We start from the raw sequence: 20,699 nt of genomic DNA on the forward strand, positions 1-20,699 counted from the left end.
CGCAATTACAGCAACTACAACAACCTCATCTGAACCAACTACAATATCAACTACAGAAACATCCACAACTTCTTCAACACCAACACTTTCCCCATCAACACCCAAAACTACCCTAACCACAGCAACAGACACTCAACCCCAAACTACAACAACACTGACAACTACATCACTACCTACAACTACAACACCAAAAACTTCCCCAGCTTCAACACCCACAACTACTTTAACACCTCCATCACCCACAATTTCAACTGCACAAGCAACAACACTCACAACCACCCAAACAACAACTACATCTGCATCTTCCAAATTTGACTGTGGAGATCGGAGTGGGCGTTTTGCTGACCCAAATGATCCACACTGGTATTACAGCTGTGATGGAAATGGTAACACAGGCTTTCACCGACCCTGCCCTGCAAAATTGGTCTTTGATCAGTCCTGCTTCTGCTGTAACTATGCTAATTCAAGTCCCTGACATGCAAATTAATGTCTTGTCTGTGTCTTGTTTTTCTTTATGTCTGTGGGTAGATGGTTAAAAATATTCAAAGGTTTCTCTTTGAATCTTCTTCCAATTTCCGCTGCAGTACTGTACATGTATAAAAAGAAACCTAACATGGCGTAGTCTTGCATTTAAGGTTTTAAAATTATACACACAAAATGACTTAAGTTAAAGATACATCATTAGGAACCATGCATCCTGTTCACTGGGTTTGTATGTTCTTTTAGTTTTCATTGCAGTTATTTATGTTAAAAAGTTTTTCTTATTAAACTTCTTTTCATCTGTTTGTCATTGTTGGTGTATCAAAGGATAGCTAATGAGGGTGTCCAAGTAACACAGCCATTGAATGACTGCAATTGTGTTAATCAATCTGCTGTAAAATATTGCATTGATCACATTATAAACTACCACATGTTGATTCATCTATCAATAACTAATAAGATAATAAACTTAGAAATAAATTTGCATTTGCTTATGTTTTGCTCTTTTTGGTGGTGTTGGTCTTTATGAAGAGATGCAGCCTTCTTCACACGTTATTGGCAAGACACTGTGCCCATGAAGTTGTAATAAAACCTTTTCAAACTCTTCTTGTGAAACGATTGCGATTTAAAATAGGTTAGTGCAGGTGTGATTGTTGAAAGAGATTCATTAATAGAGCTTTTAGGAGATAAAAACTTCATCCACAAAGAAAAAATCAAATTATCAAGATCACTTCATGGGAAGAGATAAAAGTTTTATTCCAACATTATGGGCAACCATTTTTCACTACCTTGATGAAGCCATTTTAGGCATGTCATGTCATAATTCTGCTAAAATGCCCATCTCAATGTATTTTTTTTCTAATTATAGCAACTAGGCTTGAATCTATCCCTGTACTATAAATTTATAGCAAAGCCCATTAAAATCCCAATAAAGCACAAATCTTATTCTGTTTTTTTTTTGCCAGTTCTTTTAACAGTAATAATAATAATAATAATAATTATTATTATTATTAATATTATAATAAATATATTACGGGGTGGGGGGTTAAGGTTACATAACCCTCACACACATACACATACACACACACACATATAAATATATATATATATATATATATATATATATATATATATATATATATATATATTCTTAATTTTGAAGAGTTATTTTTCTTTTATTTATTTCAGTTGCCTAGGTGTTAACAACGATACTTATATTGTTAATGAGGTTTTGCATCATCTTGTGACAATTTTTGGGTGTGGTTCTCATTTAAATTGTTGTGTTTTTTACAATCCCTGCACAAATGTTTTTTTTGGACTTAATTTAGTAATAGTTGCATGTTTTGGTGTGAAAATTGACAAATAAAACTCTTAACTATGCCGTATTAACAAATAAAAGGAAAAACTGACAGAAGTGAGTGTTTTACATGAGATTCAATAGCACCTCAATACAAATGGCTTTACTTGGGCCTCCCATAACAGAAAAAGCACATGGCTAAGAATAATTTATTAATTGATACTTACCAAAGGGCAGGGCATGATGTGACTTCGCCCCTGCTTTCCAATGGATGACTATGCTTGGTCAGTATAATACACATCGAATTATCCTTAATTTCTGTTGCTGCCACACCTTGTGGGCGCTCTCCCTATATTAAAAAAGTTGTCACTAGCCATCCATCACTCAGCCATCACTCAGCAGACAGACAGAGTAGGCCTCATCAACATCAGCACTGTGAGTATTCTTTTCACTCTGATTTTATTTGACAAAATATTTCTCTATTTCTACGCCGTTTCTTTGCTCACTACCTTGAGCACTTTGTCACAACTACTGATTACATTTTGGAAGGTATGTTTAGGAGGGGGTTTCTGGCCTTGTGTTTTGATCGAGCTGATGTTAGCTGTTGTAGAGTTTGTTGTACAAATTTAATATATTGTAAAACGTGTTTAAATTGGTATTGCTGCATTTCAAAGGCCATTCTATGATTGAAATGTATAAATCCTGGGTATTGGTTGGCTTAGTGGCGAATTCATGCACCTTAAATACAGTTACCATGGTCCAGAAGTGGGCATCCTGCGCGTCTTACCAGCATGTCATTCACCACTCTCCTGGCTTTTTTCCTTCATGTTCTGTCCTGTCTCCTTCAAATAATAGTACAAAAATGGAACTTGCATGTTGGTTCTTTACATATATCTTTTGGTTGAATAGTCTTGTAAATGTGTTGTCATAGTTTACACTAAATATATTATTCTATTTTATATTATCATATTTTTTAAATTTATATTTATGATCTTTTTGTAATATTTGTGCACACACTGTGCCATTTGTCTGCTACTGTAATTCTATAAATTTTACTGTTGTAGGACAAAAAAAAGGAGTATCTAATTCTATCTTAAAAGCCTAAAAAACACAGCTTAAAGGAGCTGTGAAGACTACCCAGAATTTAAAATTTCTCTGGAATAGAAACTCCATTTTCTGTGAGCACTATCACTCATTGTTAAGAGGATGTGACTCTTGCCAAGAGAGTTTTTTTTTTGGGTGGCAAATGAATAGAAAGTGAATCTTCTTTTAAACACTGCTTTACTTTGTTCAAAGTGACACAGTGCTATTGTTTGAAACCAAGCAGCAACCTCTGGCTATGATAAATAAAGCCACAAGGGAAAATTTTTATAACTTGTCAGTTTGAAAGATATTAAAAATCACAAGTTTGACCATTTAGAGGTACAGCTCACCTGACTGACAGGCAGTATCCCTGTGGCTGTTAGTGTAGAGGCTCAAAACCTACTGCCTTTCTCATATGGCTCTGGCCAATAATGGCTTTAAAAAGCCATAAAAGAAGCAAATGGTTAATTTCCAAACACTTTGTCCATATTTCATACATTCTATGTTCAAAATGTGATGACAAGCAAACTTCCTGAACTCAGTTTATGTGTGTAGTTTAGTAAAGAGAAGGTGACTATCTATTTGTGTCGGTTGTAGCCCTGTCCCCTTAGACATGTCTGTAATATGTGACATTAGTGAATCCTGTTAATGTCCTACAACACTGAAAATACTAATAAGGATACTCAAAGCATTCAAAAATAACCAATTATAAAAACACAAATTCCAGAGAAATTATTAAGTCCTAAAAGGGCCTTTACAGAAAATAAAAAGATTTGTGAAGCAACTTTTAGGAACTTCATGAGAACTCTTAAAGGGGTTAAAAGATACAAAAAATATTGACACAAAGCTTAACTGACAGCATAGAGCTGTGACCTGCGATGATGTTGATTTACATAAAGAAAGATGGCTCACATGGCCAGAAATGTTCGTCAGACTAGTTTTTCTTACACGTTATAGTCCAAACCCATTTTCATAGATACTGTGGGTGGCTGCTGAACACAATGCCTTATGCTGTGCCTACTAATTAAATTCAATAACTCTGCTGTCACATTTCTTAAAAACGTGTTCATGTACTTTTTTTAACAGTAAAGTGTGTGTGTGTGTGTGTGGGGGGGGGGGGGGGGGGGGGTTCAATAAATACATGTATGTTTAATTTAAACATACATGTATTTGCTTGTAAGAACAAACCCGATCACAGCAGAAATAATAACTTGTAATACATAAGTACTTCATGGTCTAGAGAAGTTGGTTTTACAGTGAAAGACACTCCACACAAACTCTGAGAGTTGTTAGACTGTAATTTTCAACAATTGTCAGTCTTTTAGTGTCACACCTATTTAATGAGCAGCTGGCACGTGTGATTTCTTTATCTTTTATTCAATAGCTTTTGAATGACGTAAAGCCATTAAATTGTGCTTGCAATGCATTACAACTAGTTTTAAAAACAAAAAATCTAAGACATACTTTTCTTTAATGCGGTGATAATGGTCACATGTACTGCATAATTAAGAAAGAGACATTTGCATTTATGAAAACTCCAACCCATGTAGGAATTGTTGAATTGAGGAATTGTGAGGAAGTTTCATAATTACACGATGACAAATCCTTATGTAACTTTTCTCACAACAATAGAAAACCAGTTCATTTTAACAACTGGAACTGTGAATCATCACAGTTCTGTCATTCATTTGTTTTAGTTTAATACATCCCTCCATCTTTTGTTTCTCTGATCAGAGAATGGGATGTATCCACTGCTACCCCAAACCTTTGCTGCTACCAACCATGGGCCCTACTACACTGCTAGCGTGCTTTTCATGCGGACACTGGATGTTAATTTTTGTACATATCGACAAAATATCTACAAAAGATAAGCTACAAGTGTCCTTTTTTTTCGTCTTGACTGAATGAAGGTCTTTAATTCTATTAAGAGACAATCTGATGTCACCCAATGAATTCTGGATCTATTTGATCTTACATCCAGACCTTTCTCATGACGGGGGGAGGGGTTGAAAAGATTCTGACATTTCTACAGACCAGCTTTTCTGTGGAAAAAAAGATATGTATTTTTGTATATAAATACATTTACAGAAGCATTCTTTTTTTTCTATTTTTTTGTATCTTAACAGTAACAACATGTGGAAGCTTGCTCTATCTGCAGGTAGGCATATTTCATTAAATATTGACTTCAACTGAATGTATCTGTGAGTAGTTTCTGATTGTGTACCCATCTCTTTGTCTGCAACAAAATCTGCCCAGTTTGATTTACTTATCATGGATTTGTGGTTGTTGCACAAATTTCTTCAAACTATGACTTGAAATAATAAATCCAACCGGAAGAATAAAAACATGTTGAAATATAAGTGGTGACTCAAGATTTTTCTGTATTTGGCTAAAACTATAATTTGAACAGTAAAAGTGGCTAAATTCAAACTAATTAAATTGTCCCCTCTGAAGGTCTTTGCCTGATCTTCACCAGCTTGGGTAAGTTCATTATACACATTAATCAAAAATGTGGAATTACTAGCACTTCTTCAATAACAATTTTCCAACATGTAATACAGCTAATCACTCCAAAAACTTACCTTAACCTAATCAGGTTTTCTGTTTGTGTCTTAGCTTCTTCACAGAGGCTGATGTGTTACTATGACAGCATGGCCGAAAAAAGACCTGCTCATGGGCAGTTTAGCATTTCCAACATTGATCCAAACCTGTGTACCCATCTGGCTTATGCCTTTGCTGACATAAACGAGAACAAGATAGTTCCTGCCAATGTAGAAGATGTTCAGCAATATATCGACTTCAATGCACTCAAGGAAAGGTCAGTACTTAAGTCCAAAAGTATACTGTAAATTATGCCGTTTTGTGTGTTTTTGACATGAATAAATAAGTAAATAATTCATTTCTATGCTTCTGTAGTAACCCACAGCTGAAAACCATGTTGGCTGTTGGTGGCTTGACCTTTAGGACACAAAAGTAAGTTATCTTCAAGAGCAGGCACTTAGGCACAACTGGTATAACTTAAATAACAGATATTTCTGCATCACAAGCAACCTCGACAACCATAATAATGAAGAGTGAACATCTTAACGGTGACATTTTTTTTTTGAACTGCTTACATCATTCATTATTATGGATGGAATCATGGTATCTAAATCATTACATCTATTTATATAATTTGCTCACAAATGTCCTCAGGCTTCCATTGTCTTGTTGCATTCATTTAATAAAACTAAGTTCTTTAGATAAACTTAACTGGATATAAGACCTTTTTTTTTATTTGCTCCAGATTCAGCTCAATGGTTCAAACAAAAGAAAACAGAGCAGAGTTCATCGATTCTGTGGTCAAATTACTGAGAACAGCAAAGTTTGATGGCCTTAACCTTGACTGGAGGTACCCTGGAGGAGCTGGGAGCGAACCACAGGACAAGCAGAGATTCACAGAGCTGTGCAAGGTCAGCTGCATATTAAGAAAAATAATCTTTAATGTATGAAAATGATCAGATTGTTTTTCGAAACAGACAAACTATGTTTTTGTTTCATAGGAACTCAAAAATGCATTTGAGGCTGACGGAATAGCAAGAGGAGAGGACAGACTTATCCTTTCAGCATCTGTCTCTGCTGAGAGAGCAATCATTGATGCCAGCTATGAAGTGGAACAGATTGCTGAGTAATAATATTTCAGAGTAACCACTGCCACACAGACAATCAATATCTGTTGTTATTGGTCAATGAACATGTCTTCTGCATGTAATCAGGCACCTGGATTTCATTAATGTGCTGACATTTGACTTCCACGGCCCCTGGGAAAATGTCACCGGGCACCACAGTCCCCTGTACACCGGACCACAAGACACTGGAGACAATATCTACTCAAATGCTGTAAGCCCACTGTTCAAATTTTCCTGTAAAAATCTCTGTATTCAAAAAAGTTCTTGCATCTTCTTAGTTTGTTTTTTTGGGTCGCCCCTTTAAGGACTCTGCTATGAGCTACTGGAGAGATCAGGGAGCACCTGCAGAAAAACTGAACATGGGCATCGGATTCTATGGGCGTGCTTTCACACTTGCATCTGACTCCACTGCTGTGGGCGCACCAGCCAAAGGCCCTGCTGAGGAAGGCTGCTACACTGGTGAAGAAGGATTCTGGGCCACTTACGAGGTATGACTGCATGCTGTTAATATTGGTATCACCAGCATGAAATTAAGCTAACAGTTTAAAGCAGTGTTTCCCAATCCTGGTCCTTGGGACACCTGCCCTGCATGTTTTAGATGTTACCCCACTCCAGCACACCTGATTCAAATGAATGGCTCGTTATCAGGCTCGAGCAGAGCTTGATGACGAGCTGATCATTTGAATCAGGTGTGCTGGAGCTGGGTAACATCTAAAACATGCAGGGCAGGGGTCCCCAGGACCAGGATTGGGAAACACTGCTTTAAGGGAATAGTTCAGTTTTTTTTTTTTAAGTGGGGTTGTATGAGCTCTATGTGACCACTAAGGACATCAGATACAGTAGAAAGTTGTCTCCTCTCCCTCAGTAAGACACAAACTGTAATCGATGGTGACGAGGAAATAGGCGCTAACAGGGAAAGACCGTACCAAATTCAAAGGCTATTTTCTCTGCCTACAAGAGCTAAAATCAAAAAGTAATACCACAGTTTAAGAGTACGCTACATAAAATATTTTTTAAAAGCATTAAGTCTTCAGAAATATAAACATTTATCCGGCCTAACTAACTGGTCATATATCCTTCCACGCAGCGCTAGTGCGCTCCGTCCCCCCTCCTCCTTTCAGCTGTAGGGAATGTAAACAAGCTATGCTTCGGGCACCGGTTGTCGCCTCGTGTAAGTTTGATCAAGTATCATAATTCTTTTGTTTGTACTCTAAGGATTGTGAGGCAGCATACATAATTCAAAATGAGTGACTATGACAGCGATGATGAAGTTCCATTCACTTTGGAACCAAAAGGATACCTGTGTGAACCGGAGTACACAGTAGAAGAGCTGCTACAGATGGCGACTGAAAGGAATACAGGGGAAACATCCACCGATACAACTTTCTACTGTATCTAATGTCCTTAGTGGTCACATAGAGCTCATATAACCCCACTTCAAAAAAACTGAACTATCCCTTTAACTGCAATTGGTGCAGCACTTTTTGGTGCACCAGTAGTTAGCATAAATCAGTCCTTAATATGTATCTAACTCTCCTTTTCAGACTTGCCTTTACACAGAAGGGGTTGAAATCCAGCGCATTTCTGATCAAAAAGTTCCATACGCCATAACAGAAAATCAGTGGGTAGGCTTTGATGATACAGACAGCCTTGAAGCCAAGGTAATCATCTTTATTATACTTATTGGTTACTCCGAAAATATCAGGCTGCTCATGAATCAGGTTTAATTCATGCATTCCAAAATGCCATTGACATATTTTCTCTCTCATTCCCTCAGGCCAATTACCTAAATGAGAAAGGTTATGGAGGGGCTTTTGTCTGGTCAGTAGACCTGGATGACTTTAAAGGAGAGTTCTGTAAGCAGGGGAAAAACCCTTTCATCAGACAACTGCATGATCTCCTTGTGCCAGGTAACCTAATAGCTAGAACTGTCCATTATCATATATTAAAAGTTTTTGTGTATGTTGCATTTAAATTGGTCTTAATGCATCTAAGTAGGTTAAAAATAATATTTCAATAACTTTTATTTTATTTATTTATTTTGATGTCATCACAGCCAAGATAATTATAGCTAACAAAATAAAAAAAAAATGCAAAAAATGTTTTTATCTGATATGAAAATAAAAACAAAGCTTTAAGAAAATATATGATACCCTATCTGGACTGAATCATGAGTTTTCAAAACAGTCCCTAGGGTAGAATTTTTCTGAAACAGCATAGCCACCGTTGCAGTGTAAACAGCTTTGCGCAAACAACAGCACAGCGGTACTGTTAAGATTGTCAAGGACTACCATGCTGACCTTGTGCTGCTGAATCTGTTGACTGTCTTTCAACATAATGGGCACCTCCTCTGCAATTAGCATTAGCCAATCTGCCAGATGATCAGCCCAACTCTGCTTTGGTGGAGATCTACTAGGAGTTACTTCTGGAAAAAATAGTTACAGCGCTACCTACAGGCCTGGCATACTTATTACAGCGTTTTCAGTCCCTCTGCATTGCCTTGTAAAAGTAGATTTGTTTTTTTTTTTCTTTTTTTTTGTGTTTTAGGGTGAAACGCTGTGTAAATGGGGCCTCAAAGTCCATTTAAAAAGCTCACACAGGAAGGCTACTTTACTTTACCTTGTCTAGGTACAAGAGAGTGCCCAGCCCCCTTCTCATGAAACAGAAGCTATTCCTTGGCTAGGTTGTATGATGGAGTATGAGACAACTGTAGGGCGGACAACACTGAGGCAGAGCTTTCTTGTTGTATGAGAAAAGTTGTTCCCCTGTCCTCTGTGAATACATTTTCTGACATTTCTGAATCTCAACCAAGACAACTATCTAATATATCGCAAAAGACATAAGCTAATACTGAAACTAATACAAAACAAAAGAAAACAAAGCATTTGAAAAAAATAAAAATTAAAAACACCTTGATAACTAAGACTGATCTGAAAACAGAAAACAAAAATTTGAAACAAAATAATGAAAAAATTTAGCAATATGCAAAACTATCATGACACTTGAACAAAACAGATAAAATTGAATAAAAAGAGGTCTAGCTAAGTATATTTTCTTATCAAAAAAGTGCAAACTAAAAATAACACAATATCCTCATTTTCTCTTCAAGGTTTTCCACAATCCACCACTACAGCCATGATAAGTACTTCTACAACAAGTCGCCCTAAAACCACAACTCAGAAAACTTCAACAAAAACTCTCCTTAAAACAACAAATGTTCCAACAACATCCAAAGCTCTCCCAACTACAATCAGAACTCAACCACCTACAACTACCCTGACAACAACACCCACAACTACAACACCCACAATGGCCCCAACTACAACAACCACAACTTCCCAAACAACCACAACTACCCCACCTGCAACACCCACAACTACAACACCTACAGCTACAAAACCCACATCTACCCTAACTACAACAACACTCACACCTACCACAACTACAACACCCACAACCACCCAAACTACAACAACACCCACAACCACCCCAACTACAACAACAACCACAACTACAACACCCACAACCACCCCAACTACAACACCTACAACTACAACAACTGCCCCAACCACAACAACATCCACACCTACCCCAACACCCACAACTACCCTGACTACAACAACACCCACAACTACAAGACCTACAACAACACCCACAACTACAAAACCTACAACAACCACCACTACAAAACCTACAACAACACCCACAACTACAAAACCTACAACAACACCCACAACTACAAAACCTACAACAACCACCACTACAAAACCTACAACAACCACAACTACGAAACCGACAACAACACCCACAACTACAAAACCTTCAACAACACCCACAACTACGAAACCTACAACAACAACCACAACTACAAAACCTACAACACCCACAACTACAAAACCTACAACACCCACAACTACTAAACCCACAACTACAAAACCTACAACAACACCCACAACTACTAAACCCACCACTACAAAACCTACAACAACACCCACAACTACAAAACCTACAACAACAACCACAACTACCCCAACTACAACACCCACAACTACAAAACCTACAACAACACCCACAACTACAAAACCTACAACAACAACCACAACTAGGAAACCGACAACAACAACCACAACCACCAAATCTGCATCTGCTGGATTCCTATGTGGAAACCGGAGTGGGCGTTTCGCTGACCCAAATGATGAAACCATGTACTATAGCTGTGATGGAAATGGTAATACAGGTCATCACCTACCCTGCCCTCCAACTTTGGTCTTCAATACAGGCTGCTCATGCTGTAACTTTAAGAGGTGAATGTCTGACATGAAAATCATTTTTCTGTCTGTGTCTTCCCATTTTTTTCTTTTATGGTTACATGGGTTTAACTATTCAAAGGGTCATCTATAATCTTGTTCTACTTTTTACTTCTGTACTGTACATGGGAAAAAATAGAAGCTTAACATAGGGTATTCTGCCATTTAAGGTTTCCAATGTATTTTCTGTGAGCAACATTATTCATATTACAAAGGTTTAAGATGCATCACTGGGAAATATCTATGTCCTATTAACTTGGTGTTAATGTTCTTAGTTTTTTCACTGCAGTTATTTATCCTAACAAGTCTTTCCTAATTGAACTTCTTTTCATCTGTTTGTCATTGTTGGTGTATCAAAGGATAGCTTATGAGGGTGTTCAAATAACACAGCCATTGAATGACTGTTATTGTGCTATGAAATCTGCAACACTGCTGTTGTAAACTGCACTGATCACATCATATTCTACGACATGTTATCTATCAATAACAGCAATTAAATAAACTTATAAGTGAATTTGTTTATGTTTTGTTCTGTTAAGTTGTTGGTCTTTATAAGCAAAACTGTCTTCTTCACACTTTATCAATAGCACACTGTTGCTAATGAAGCTGGAATAAAATCTTTTCACCTCTTCTTGTAAAATGATTGTGCTTTGAAAAGGTTAGGACAGGTGTGATTTTTGGAAGCGATTAACAATAGAGCTTTTATAGTTATTTCATCTACAAAAATAAATCGAATTGTAAAAAATCATTTGATTAGGCTGAGGACCTGCAGTCTCGCATGTTCAGTCAGTCAGCTCAGTAAACATACTGATCGAGAGCTCCTACACCAGTCACTGACTGACTGACTAGGAAGGAGAGAGGGGCTCCTGTTCAGTTTGTTCACTCAATGAACTGGTGCAGTCTCACATTTTTATTTTAAGTTATTTACTGAATGACCGAGAACTGAGAATAGGCATTTAGAAACCACCTTTTTGGTGCTGATAATCTCATTTTAAATTGTGAATTATGATCAGGCATATATGGTAGTGATACTTCAGTGGATCACTTAGAAACTCCTTAAACGGGCTTTAAACCTTGAGTATTCAGTGGGGTCAGCAGGTAGTGAGACAAAAATCCAAAACCTGGGAAGTAATCAAAGCCTTTTCTGGCACAATATCTGCAATTGAGCTTGTCACTAAGGACGGGGACTAGACTGAACTAGACCTTCAAATTACTTGAGTTAAATAACAGAATAAACACAGAACTTGATATATTTTTCTTTTTGAACTTTTATTCTTATTGTTGAGATTCAACATGTTGCCCTGAACTGCACTCGTGACACTGAAAAGTATTCTATAATAGAGTGTAGTGTAAGCAGTGGAAAATAATAAGGAAAAGGAAACTTGCAATAATGTCATAAAAGTTCACAATTTCAGGTTTTCAAGTGTATGGGTTCAAACCAGTTGCAAGAAAAATTATTTAAACCCCTTGGAACTGCCTGGGTTTCTACATAAAAAAATACAAAATAAACCAATTTCTAATTTTAACCTCATGCATAGACTAAAGCTGCACTGAATTAATTTGAAGTTGTTTTTTTTAATTCACGCACAAAATGATGCATTACGTAAATCAATACATGTGCATGACCAGTTGTCACAAGCAGATAAGTCACAAAGTCGACTTGACAGATGCTAAAAAGGTGCAGGCATCAGAAACTTTGTGAGCTAAGCTAAACTCAATTATAGCTTTGTGATATCCCCCAAAATTGCTAAAAACAGGAGGGAAAATTTGTCAAATAGTGCTGGGTGGACTAGGGGGTACTGATATGCCCGAAAATAACAGGCATTTGAGCGAGTTCTACTGCAATACAAAGTGGCAAATTTGGACTTTTTCTCCTTGGCTTTGGACTGGAGCTGTAATGTCAAGGACACAGCACTGTTACTTGTATTTGTCAGTGGGGAAAATAAACTTAAAGAGTACGGAGGAGCTGGCAGCAGTGTGGTCAATGAAAGGGAAGACAACAGGGGGTGATGTCACTGAGAGAGATAAAAAAAAATTAACCAGGTTGTTGATGTTGTATCTAAATTAGTGAATTTCATCAGGGCACGAGCATTGAATCACAGACAGTTTATTGCACTTTTGGAGGAGCACGAGACTGAACATAGTTACATCAGCTACCAGACAGCTGTCAGATAGCTCAGCCTGGGCAAAGTGCCAAAAGGAGTCTGGGACCTGAAAGCGGATATTGGAGAATTATGTGACAAGAAAGGCCAAGACGTCCCAAGGCTCTCAGATGAGTACTGGGTGGCAGATTTTGCATTTGTTGTTGATGAACAAACTGAACACCAAACTGAGAAGTAAGGGTCTTTGTCTTCATAAAAATGCACAGTCTGGTGAGAAACAAGAGTTCTGAACTTTCTCCATTCACAGACAACTTTTCTCATTGCGGACTGATGAACATCAAGGCCCTGAGAGAAACTTTGGTTACCCTTTCCAGCTTTGTGCATGTAAACAATGCTGTATCATAGGTCTCTTGAGAGCATTTTTGTGCAATGGATGGTTGAAATCAGGTAATGCTTCTTGAAAAATACCAACATGAAAGCATTAAAACATATAACTGTTTGTGTGGTATTAGTTAAAGCAGACAGTGCTTGTCTGTTGTTGTGACACGTATATGAAGATTAGAGCACACTTTGTGACCAACCTGTGTGGAAATCCCAGTAATTTGAAAAGGTTCACATACATTTTCTTGCAACTGAATCATTATCAGGTGTTTATTAGTCTCATCATTGATTTATAAAATCACCATTTTGCAGTCTAAAATGATCACAGTTGTCTGATATTATTTGCAGTGTAGAAATGCAGTTTAGAATTCTCAAGATAAGTTCAACACAGTGCAAATACTGCACTAACATCTTTTACAAAAGCATTTTAAAAAGTAATTTCTGGTTCCATATAGCAGTTTTTGTTTGAATTTTGTCCATAACTCATAACAGCTTATGATAAAGTCAAAGCCAGGTGTTGACGTTATTCAAAACAATAGACACCTTTGGTATGCAGTTGTGTGATGGGTTACCTTTACTGTCCTACTGCTTAGAGTTCATGGACTGAGCTGTGAGGCTCAGGGAGCTTTTGGATGTCGCAGTTTTGAATCAGATTGAAGTAAAAGACTATGAACTCTTCATAGTTCTTTTTGGAAATTCTTTCATTGATGCCATGGAATCTGAGAAAAGGTTAAAAAAAAGGAAAGAAGAAGAAATTCTTTCAATTGTTTTAATTTCCAAATCACTGTTTCTTTTGCAGGATGATGCTTAATTAGTTACCAAAGTTGAAAGTGAGCAAAAGGGTATTTAAACAAAAAAAAAACACTCTTCTTACTGAATTTGTTTCAGAGAATATTTTATATGGAAACAGTTCAGACAGATCAGAACTTTCCATCCCAATGCAAGAAGAAAGCTCTCTTTTGTCAGATATCCAGCTTTAAGTTTGTTAGGTAATACCCTGCTAAGGCTGTTAGTTGAAACTGTGTTTACCACATTTATTCAGTCTCACAGAGAACTAGAATCTTACCTCTGAGGATCACCTGGCTTAAACCAGATAGGAGCAAACCGATAAATGTTATTGGTGAGGTCCTTGAAGTGTCGACTGTCTGTGTTCCCAACACAGATACCTGCATAATCAAAATAACATTTCAAAGCCAAAAATAAACTGGTGAATGAAACCAACCATATATTTTTCATCTAATCAGTCTGTATGGATATTACCTGGTGCAACTGTCAGTGTCTGAAACATATCCAACACTGTCTTCTTGATGATCTGGAAGCCAAAGGACTTCTCATCAGATGAGCTGACAGGCAGAGGGTCAAATCCATCAACAAGCTCCATCTTTACTCGCTCATCCCCAACAGTAGACTGGACAAGGTCCAGGACCTGACCCAGACAACAAATTGTATCCAAAGAATATTCATGAAGGAAAAAAGCATTCTTGAAGAAATAAATACTTTTCAATCCCTACCTCTTGTAATGTCTGTGATGAATGGATTCGTAGATTAACAAAGGCTTCAGCATAGGAAGGGATGACGTTCACCTAGACAGAGCAAGAAAGTCTAGAGTCTTTTTTTCAAAACAATTAATTGATTGAAATGTAACAGTTTCAATCCCGTATTTTGCAATTAAAACTTCTCACCTAGACTACAGGGAGGAAGAATAAGATTAAGGAGTAGGGTAAGCACTTGGTTACACAGTGCTTTTGCAATATATGTTTCTAGAGCGTCTGCCCTGGGACCTGAGATGTAGGCAAGCTTTGTTAGCTAACTATGGCTCAGCGTCAGAGAATACCAGCAGCTTCAGCAGTTGGCTATAGTTTTCATCACACCAAAGTTCCCCTGCCTCGCTGACTTTTCTTTTGGAGATTTTAAGATTTTCAGACATTAAAGTGGAAAATCAGAAAACAAATTAGTTTTTCTTTTTTAAGTCAGCTTTCACTCTTTATAGTTGTGTGACAACAAACCTCTGTAGTGGAAGATAGCCATTTCTCAACAACAGAGCCAAACTGATCTTATCCTTCTGTAGTATATACTCTTACTATTACTAACAAGAACCAAATACTATCCCTTAAAAAATACCAAACTATTCCTTTAATATGATATTTGTACCTTAACTCCTGCATTAAAAATGGTGACCGCTGTAGTAGTCCTTACAAAAGCATTGGTGTCAGGTTTTCTCTCAAGTACCCTGCAAAGAAAAAGAAACAGATTCATTCCTATAGACAAAATTGAAAGGAATACAACAAATTTACTTTGTAAGTACCTTCCAAGGAGTGGAGAAAAGAGCCAAAAATTGGACATTATGAACTTCATTGGGAGCTTGAACTGAATTGGAATAATAAAGAAGTCAGTAACAACAAAGATTTTTCTGGTTGCCGTGATGATTGAGAGACAAGGATTTAATTCCCCTTACCCTATGGGCTAGATGCTCAAAGGTTCCCCGTTCAGGCCCCAGACCAAACAGTCTTGGCATGGGGTTTTCTTCTAACCTGAAATTATAGTGCAGTTAAAGACTTGGGTTTTGTTTTTATTTGTTGTTGTTTTTTTAGAGGAAAAACAAATCATATGAATAGCTTATACAGAAACACAAACAGTCTTTTTGGAAAATGTCCTCTCACTTTTTGACTGCTGCAGCTAAAATCCCAATGCTGGTCTCGCGAGGAGGCATTGAAGAGTGTCCTGGGGCCATGGACACACTGAGTTTTATGGTGGCAGCACCTTTTTCACTTACTCCAATCCTACAAAACACAAACCATGAGTACAAACATGTAAAATTGTGGATCAGTCATTTTTTGTTTGTTTTTGGGTAGTTCAACATATTACAGGTTCTTACAGAGCTACAGGACCATCAAGACCCCCAATGATACCATCCAGAACTGCCAGGCCCTCATCCAGGACAAAGTGCAGGTGCACATTACGCTGCTTCAGTAACCGCACCATGTTCACTGCCCCCTTGTAACCGCTGACCTTTAGAAAATATATTAAATGGCTCAGATAGTTAGTTACATTTTACTCTGATAGTTTCAAAAAGTGTTATGAATACTTCAAGATTCATGAACTGTAAAGAGTACTTCTTCATCATGACCAAGACCAATGTAAAATCCTCTGCGTGGTGCATAGCCTCTTATCAGCAAGTATTCCAGGGCCTGAAGGATTCCCTGAAAGACATGAACAACTGGTCAGCCTCTTTGGGACATAAGAGACAAATGGCCAATACTCCAACCTTTCTCAAAAAGTATCTGTTTGTTTTCTTACCATTACAGGGCTTTTGTCATCTATGGTGCCTCTACCATATATGAAACCATCTATCTCCTTAGCAGAAAATGGTGGGGCCTCCCAGCCATCTGATTCTGAGGCAGGTACAACGTCAATATGGGCCAGCAGTAGATATGGCTCCAGGTTAGGGTCTGAGCCTTGCACCCGGAAGAGGTGGCTATAGTTAGCCACCAATTCATGACGGACCAAGCTTGAGGAAAAAACTGTGGGGAAAGCTGAGAAGGGAGAAATACATGGTAAAATAGGAATTCTATCTTTTTGAACTACTGAAACTGTTAAATGTGTGTGTGTGTTTTTAAAGTTATGGGAGTCTTACAAAGTTCCATGTGTATCAATGCAGAGGATTTTATTATATTGATAGCTCTCCTGTGGGTTGGGGTCTTAAAAAAATAATTTACCGCATTGGGCTGCACTGCTAAAACTGAAATTAAGCACATTTGAAGTATAATGTCCTCTACTTAGGCTAAAAGACAAGATATTATCACGTATTGGTAGTTACAAATTATTTTTAAATATGTCTCCAATGAGCTCACAAACTTGATGCTACCACAATTAAAACCAGTAATCCTTCTGATCAATATTTTTTTAACAATAAACACAGTTTAGACTATTCAACTCACCACTTTTAGTCTACCAGAAAACTGTATGAAATTATCCAGCTCTTTCTTCAAGTGAAAGAGTCACAAATTTTCTGGCTCCAAATAATTTGATACATAGAACTAGAAAAACACTCAGAGAGTGCAGTCCAAGCATATTGTGATTTTCACACAACACTTTAGTCCTACTTTAATGTTATACTTACTTTCAGCAGACTGTCTGCTACAATTTGGTGTTAGTTCCAGGTTTGTATGATAATTTGTTACCTGTCAGTGTTGAAAATTATGATGACTCAGTACATATTTCATATTCCGGATGTTAGTATCCAGAATATTGCCAGGACCTGGATCATACTTTCACATCTGTCAAAAATTATTGTGACCTTGTCTTGTTTTGCAAAGCAATCTGAGCAATTATCATACAGTTATCCACATATGGTGAAAACAGATCACCTACAAAATGCAATCACTTCTTCCTTATCCCATTTTGAGCATTCCCTGAAAATTTCATCAAGATCTGTCTGTTACTTTTTGAGTTATGTTGTTCACAGACAAACAAATGAACAAACAGACAGACAAACTCTCCCAGAAACATAACCTCCTTGGCAGAGGTAAAACTAATTTTTAAATCAAAAAAGTATAAAATACATTTGGGGTTTTGGTGTCCATTAAACTATAGTCTTGATCATAAAACATTGCTGTACATTCACATTTTTTGGGCTGCCAATTTAAAGATGGAACTATCTATCAATCACTATCAAATAAACGTCTGGGCTTCAGCTGCCCCCATGTGGCTCATTGGCAGAATTAGTCATCTCAAACGGAGAGGTCTGATCCCTTTAGAAATATAAGTCTGCCTGCCTCTAAGTATACATGTACCAAACAGCCTTAATCTGCCTAAATCTAATTAGGCCTATCTCTACACAAATCTAGAATTGTATGTGCAGTTTAATAAATATACAAAAAGACTATTTTAAATTCATCTAGCCCATTTCTTCTGAATTTTGTGGTTAAACTGATTGAATAAAAACAGTATATTGGTTAATATTTCATAATTTCCAAACTTGAAAAAAAAATTTAATAGAAATTCCTAATGCTGCTTAGGTGGGCTTCTTGATGACATGCAAGTTATGCAAGAAGTGGCATGGTGATGTCCCATTTCTAGTTACACCGTATTGAGCCATCAAGGCCTCTTGCACCCAGTTTTATGTGATGTCAATTAAATCCGTAAAGGCACAGGGTTAAAGGTTTGGGGGGGGCATTGAGATTCAGCCCAAATGTCTTTTGACAAGACATTGAACCCTAAATTGGGGTGTGTTAAAATTGAATTAATCAAAACTAATTTGCATCTATAGCATCAACACTTTTTAAATTGAATCATTACAATGTAAACCATATGGGAAGCTGGAAGCAAAGGCTCTGATTTAAAAATGCTATCAACTTTTTTAATGCGTCACAACGTACTAAAGTTAAATTTTAATGAGAAACTGAGATAAAAGTCACATGAAAGCTATAATTTGATTAGTAGGCTGTGCGTAGTTTACCATTACTAACGTAGAAAGACACATAATAGAGAAACTCTCAGTACCAAACGAATAGAAATGGTCCTATGTTTTAAAGCTATTTCTAACCATAAGAGAGAGGTTACCTCCTTACACAAAAGACTGTAAAAGCACAAGTTCTCACATGCAGCTTTGCCTTACACTAGCAACCGTTAGCTAACGTTTCGAGCTAGCAGCATACCCATTTTCAACCTGCGTAGATAACGTGAAAACTGAAGCTATATCACATAATGTGCCATTGACGTTGTGCCACTTTTTACCTCTTCGGAGGAGCTTGTCAAATTCACGTAGTGCTGTAGTGTTGCTCTCTGTCTCTGAGAAGGACACCGTGGGGATTCGTATAGCCTCTGAATGAATGAACAGAGACAGTTAAACATGCTTACACATACTGTGGGCTGTTTGTTGCTTTATTTCATTTCTTTCAGCTGCTTTCCAAAACAGCTAACAGCAGTTTACCGACCTTTAAAGTTAGAAAGGAACTCCTCTCTCTGGTGGTGGTCTATGACAAGCGCGATGTTATTCGTCTTTTCCCAATGTGCCAGTTGAAGCCCAGCATTTACGTCCAGCGTAAAAGTCCTGATAGATGCTATAGTGAACAATACCAGGGCAGTAATAAAGACACTTAAAATAATAATCTTCAAAAACTTAAGTATTTTGAACTTTGGTCCCGTGTCTGTCATAGTCGTTTGTTTTGATGGCGGCTCATCTGCTGTGGTTGTGTGCAGACTGACTGGGTAGATATTGTGCAATGAGAGCCACCTATCGGCAAAAAGGGAGACAGGCTCACCTACTTTCTGTAAATGTTTTAGTATGCAAGTGGGAGGCATTTTTCACAGTTAAGCAACAAAGCGCTACTGTACCTTGATCCTGTAAGTCTGCGCGTGTTGCACAGAGGGAATGGCACCTTTCATACATTTAAGTGTGCAGCTGGGCACTTCAGCTAAAGTGCAAAGCAAAAGGCAATATATGACAACATCTGAAGGATACCCTCAAATCTGTAAAATAAATTTAATATGTAATAAATGTAAATCGTAAAATTGTAAAAAATAAATAAATAAATAAATAAATTTAAAAAAATGTAATAAATGTATCAAATTAAAATTAAAATATAAGCACGGAAGTAAAATTCATCAAAGTAAAATTAAAATAAAATAAAAATGATGTCCATGTTGTTAATGCTGACCAAGCCTGAAAAGAAATTATTCCAAATTAAAAGCTAGGTTAAAAATTAGGTCTCTAGTTTGCTTTTAAAAGCACCCAACAACCTAATATTGAAAGATATATAAGATTAAAAAAATATAAAATACAAGAAGTGCAATTAAAACAATCTGCATTTAAAAAATAATTCATAAAAAAAAAATCAATCACTTATTCAAACAAGAATTTAACAAATATTAACACTGCAATAGTACAATAGTTGCTAAGGATGTAAAGTGCTCTATTACCTGGGGCACAAATACGGGCCTGAAAATGAGAGAAGCAGTTACATATGAACCCAAGAGGAATCTTGGAATCCATCCAGTTTCTTTTTGTTTGTTTTGATCGTTTTTTGTTTTGTTTTTGATACAGATATTGATCGAAAATGCTTTTCATCCATAAAGGTATAACAGCTTAAGCATAATTCAAAAATGGTCACCATATCAGTCATAGTTGTCAGCAAGGAAGGCAGATAGTTTTAAAACTACCTCGGACTCGGACCCTGAAAGTGCATCTATTATTACCTGCCATGAGATTAAAAAAAAAAATTTAACTGCATGATTGCATTTGTCAAACATAGCGAGGTTGTTTAAATTCTCTCAATCATCCTCGACCACACCAAGATGCCCCTCCCATTTGCTTGAAGATTCTAACCTTTTGCATGTAGTCTGTCAGACTTGGTGAGTTATTGGAAGCACAAAGTTTGAA

The 20,699-nt window shown here is 37.1% G+C and overlaps 2 protein-coding genes across 3 annotated transcripts in view; one reads left to right on the forward strand and one right to left on the reverse strand.

Annotated features, from left to right (window-relative positions):
- Nucleotides 1-19,544, reverse strand: part of pm20d1.2 (peptidase M20 domain containing 1, tandem duplicate 2) — a 59,563-nt gene extending 40,019 nt beyond the window's left edge. Inside the window, exons 1-13 of one of the 2 annotated variants that reach the window (XM_074682488.1) lie at nt 19,255-19,543; nt 19,055-19,141; nt 16,616-16,851; nt 16,432-16,518; nt 16,194-16,327; nt 15,979-16,098; nt 15,774-15,849; nt 15,624-15,685; nt 15,470-15,548; nt 14,830-14,901; nt 14,579-14,744; nt 14,385-14,484; nt 12,592-14,037 (exon numbers count right to left, since the gene is read on the reverse strand). In XM_074682488.1, the coding sequence (XP_074538589.1) occupies nt 13,908-14,037; nt 14,385-14,484; nt 14,579-14,744; nt 14,830-14,901; nt 15,470-15,548; nt 15,624-15,685; nt 15,774-15,849; nt 15,979-16,098; nt 16,194-16,327; nt 16,432-16,518; nt 16,616-16,851; nt 19,055-19,141; nt 19,255-19,474 (1,569 nt within the window). In that variant the 5' untranslated portion in view covers nt 19,475-19,543 and the 3' untranslated portion in view covers nt 12,592-13,907. Of the gene's footprint in view, nt 1-12,591; nt 14,038-14,384; nt 14,485-14,578; nt 14,745-14,829; nt 14,902-15,469; nt 15,549-15,623; nt 15,686-15,773; nt 15,850-15,978; nt 16,099-16,193; nt 16,328-16,431; nt 16,519-16,615; nt 16,852-19,054; nt 19,142-19,254 lie in introns of those variants that run through there. The other variant, XM_074682489.1, reaches the window with a different exon arrangement.
- LOC141799933 (chitinase-3-like protein 1) lies at nt 5,299-10,836 on the forward strand (the record flags this gene model as incomplete). Its single annotated transcript, XM_074682358.1, has 12 exons — nt 5,299-5,341; nt 5,477-5,678; nt 5,777-5,833; nt 6,147-6,312; nt 6,403-6,527; nt 6,616-6,739; nt 6,834-7,016; nt 8,073-8,189; nt 8,306-8,438; nt 9,638-9,661; nt 10,025-10,106; nt 10,632-10,836. Coding segments are annotated over 12 exons (1,461 nt in total), but the record flags the coding sequence as incomplete, so codon positions are not given.
- Nucleotides 19,545-20,699: the final 1,155 nt, after the last annotated feature.

This window comes from Halichoeres trimaculatus, unplaced genomic scaffold (genome assembly GCF_033239565.1).
Source record: "Halichoeres trimaculatus isolate MK-OKI-2021-1 unplaced genomic scaffold, fHalTri1.1 fHalTri1_scaffold_11, whole genome shotgun sequence".
Lineage (NCBI taxonomy): Eukaryota > Metazoa > Chordata > Actinopteri > Labriformes > Labridae > Halichoeres > Halichoeres trimaculatus.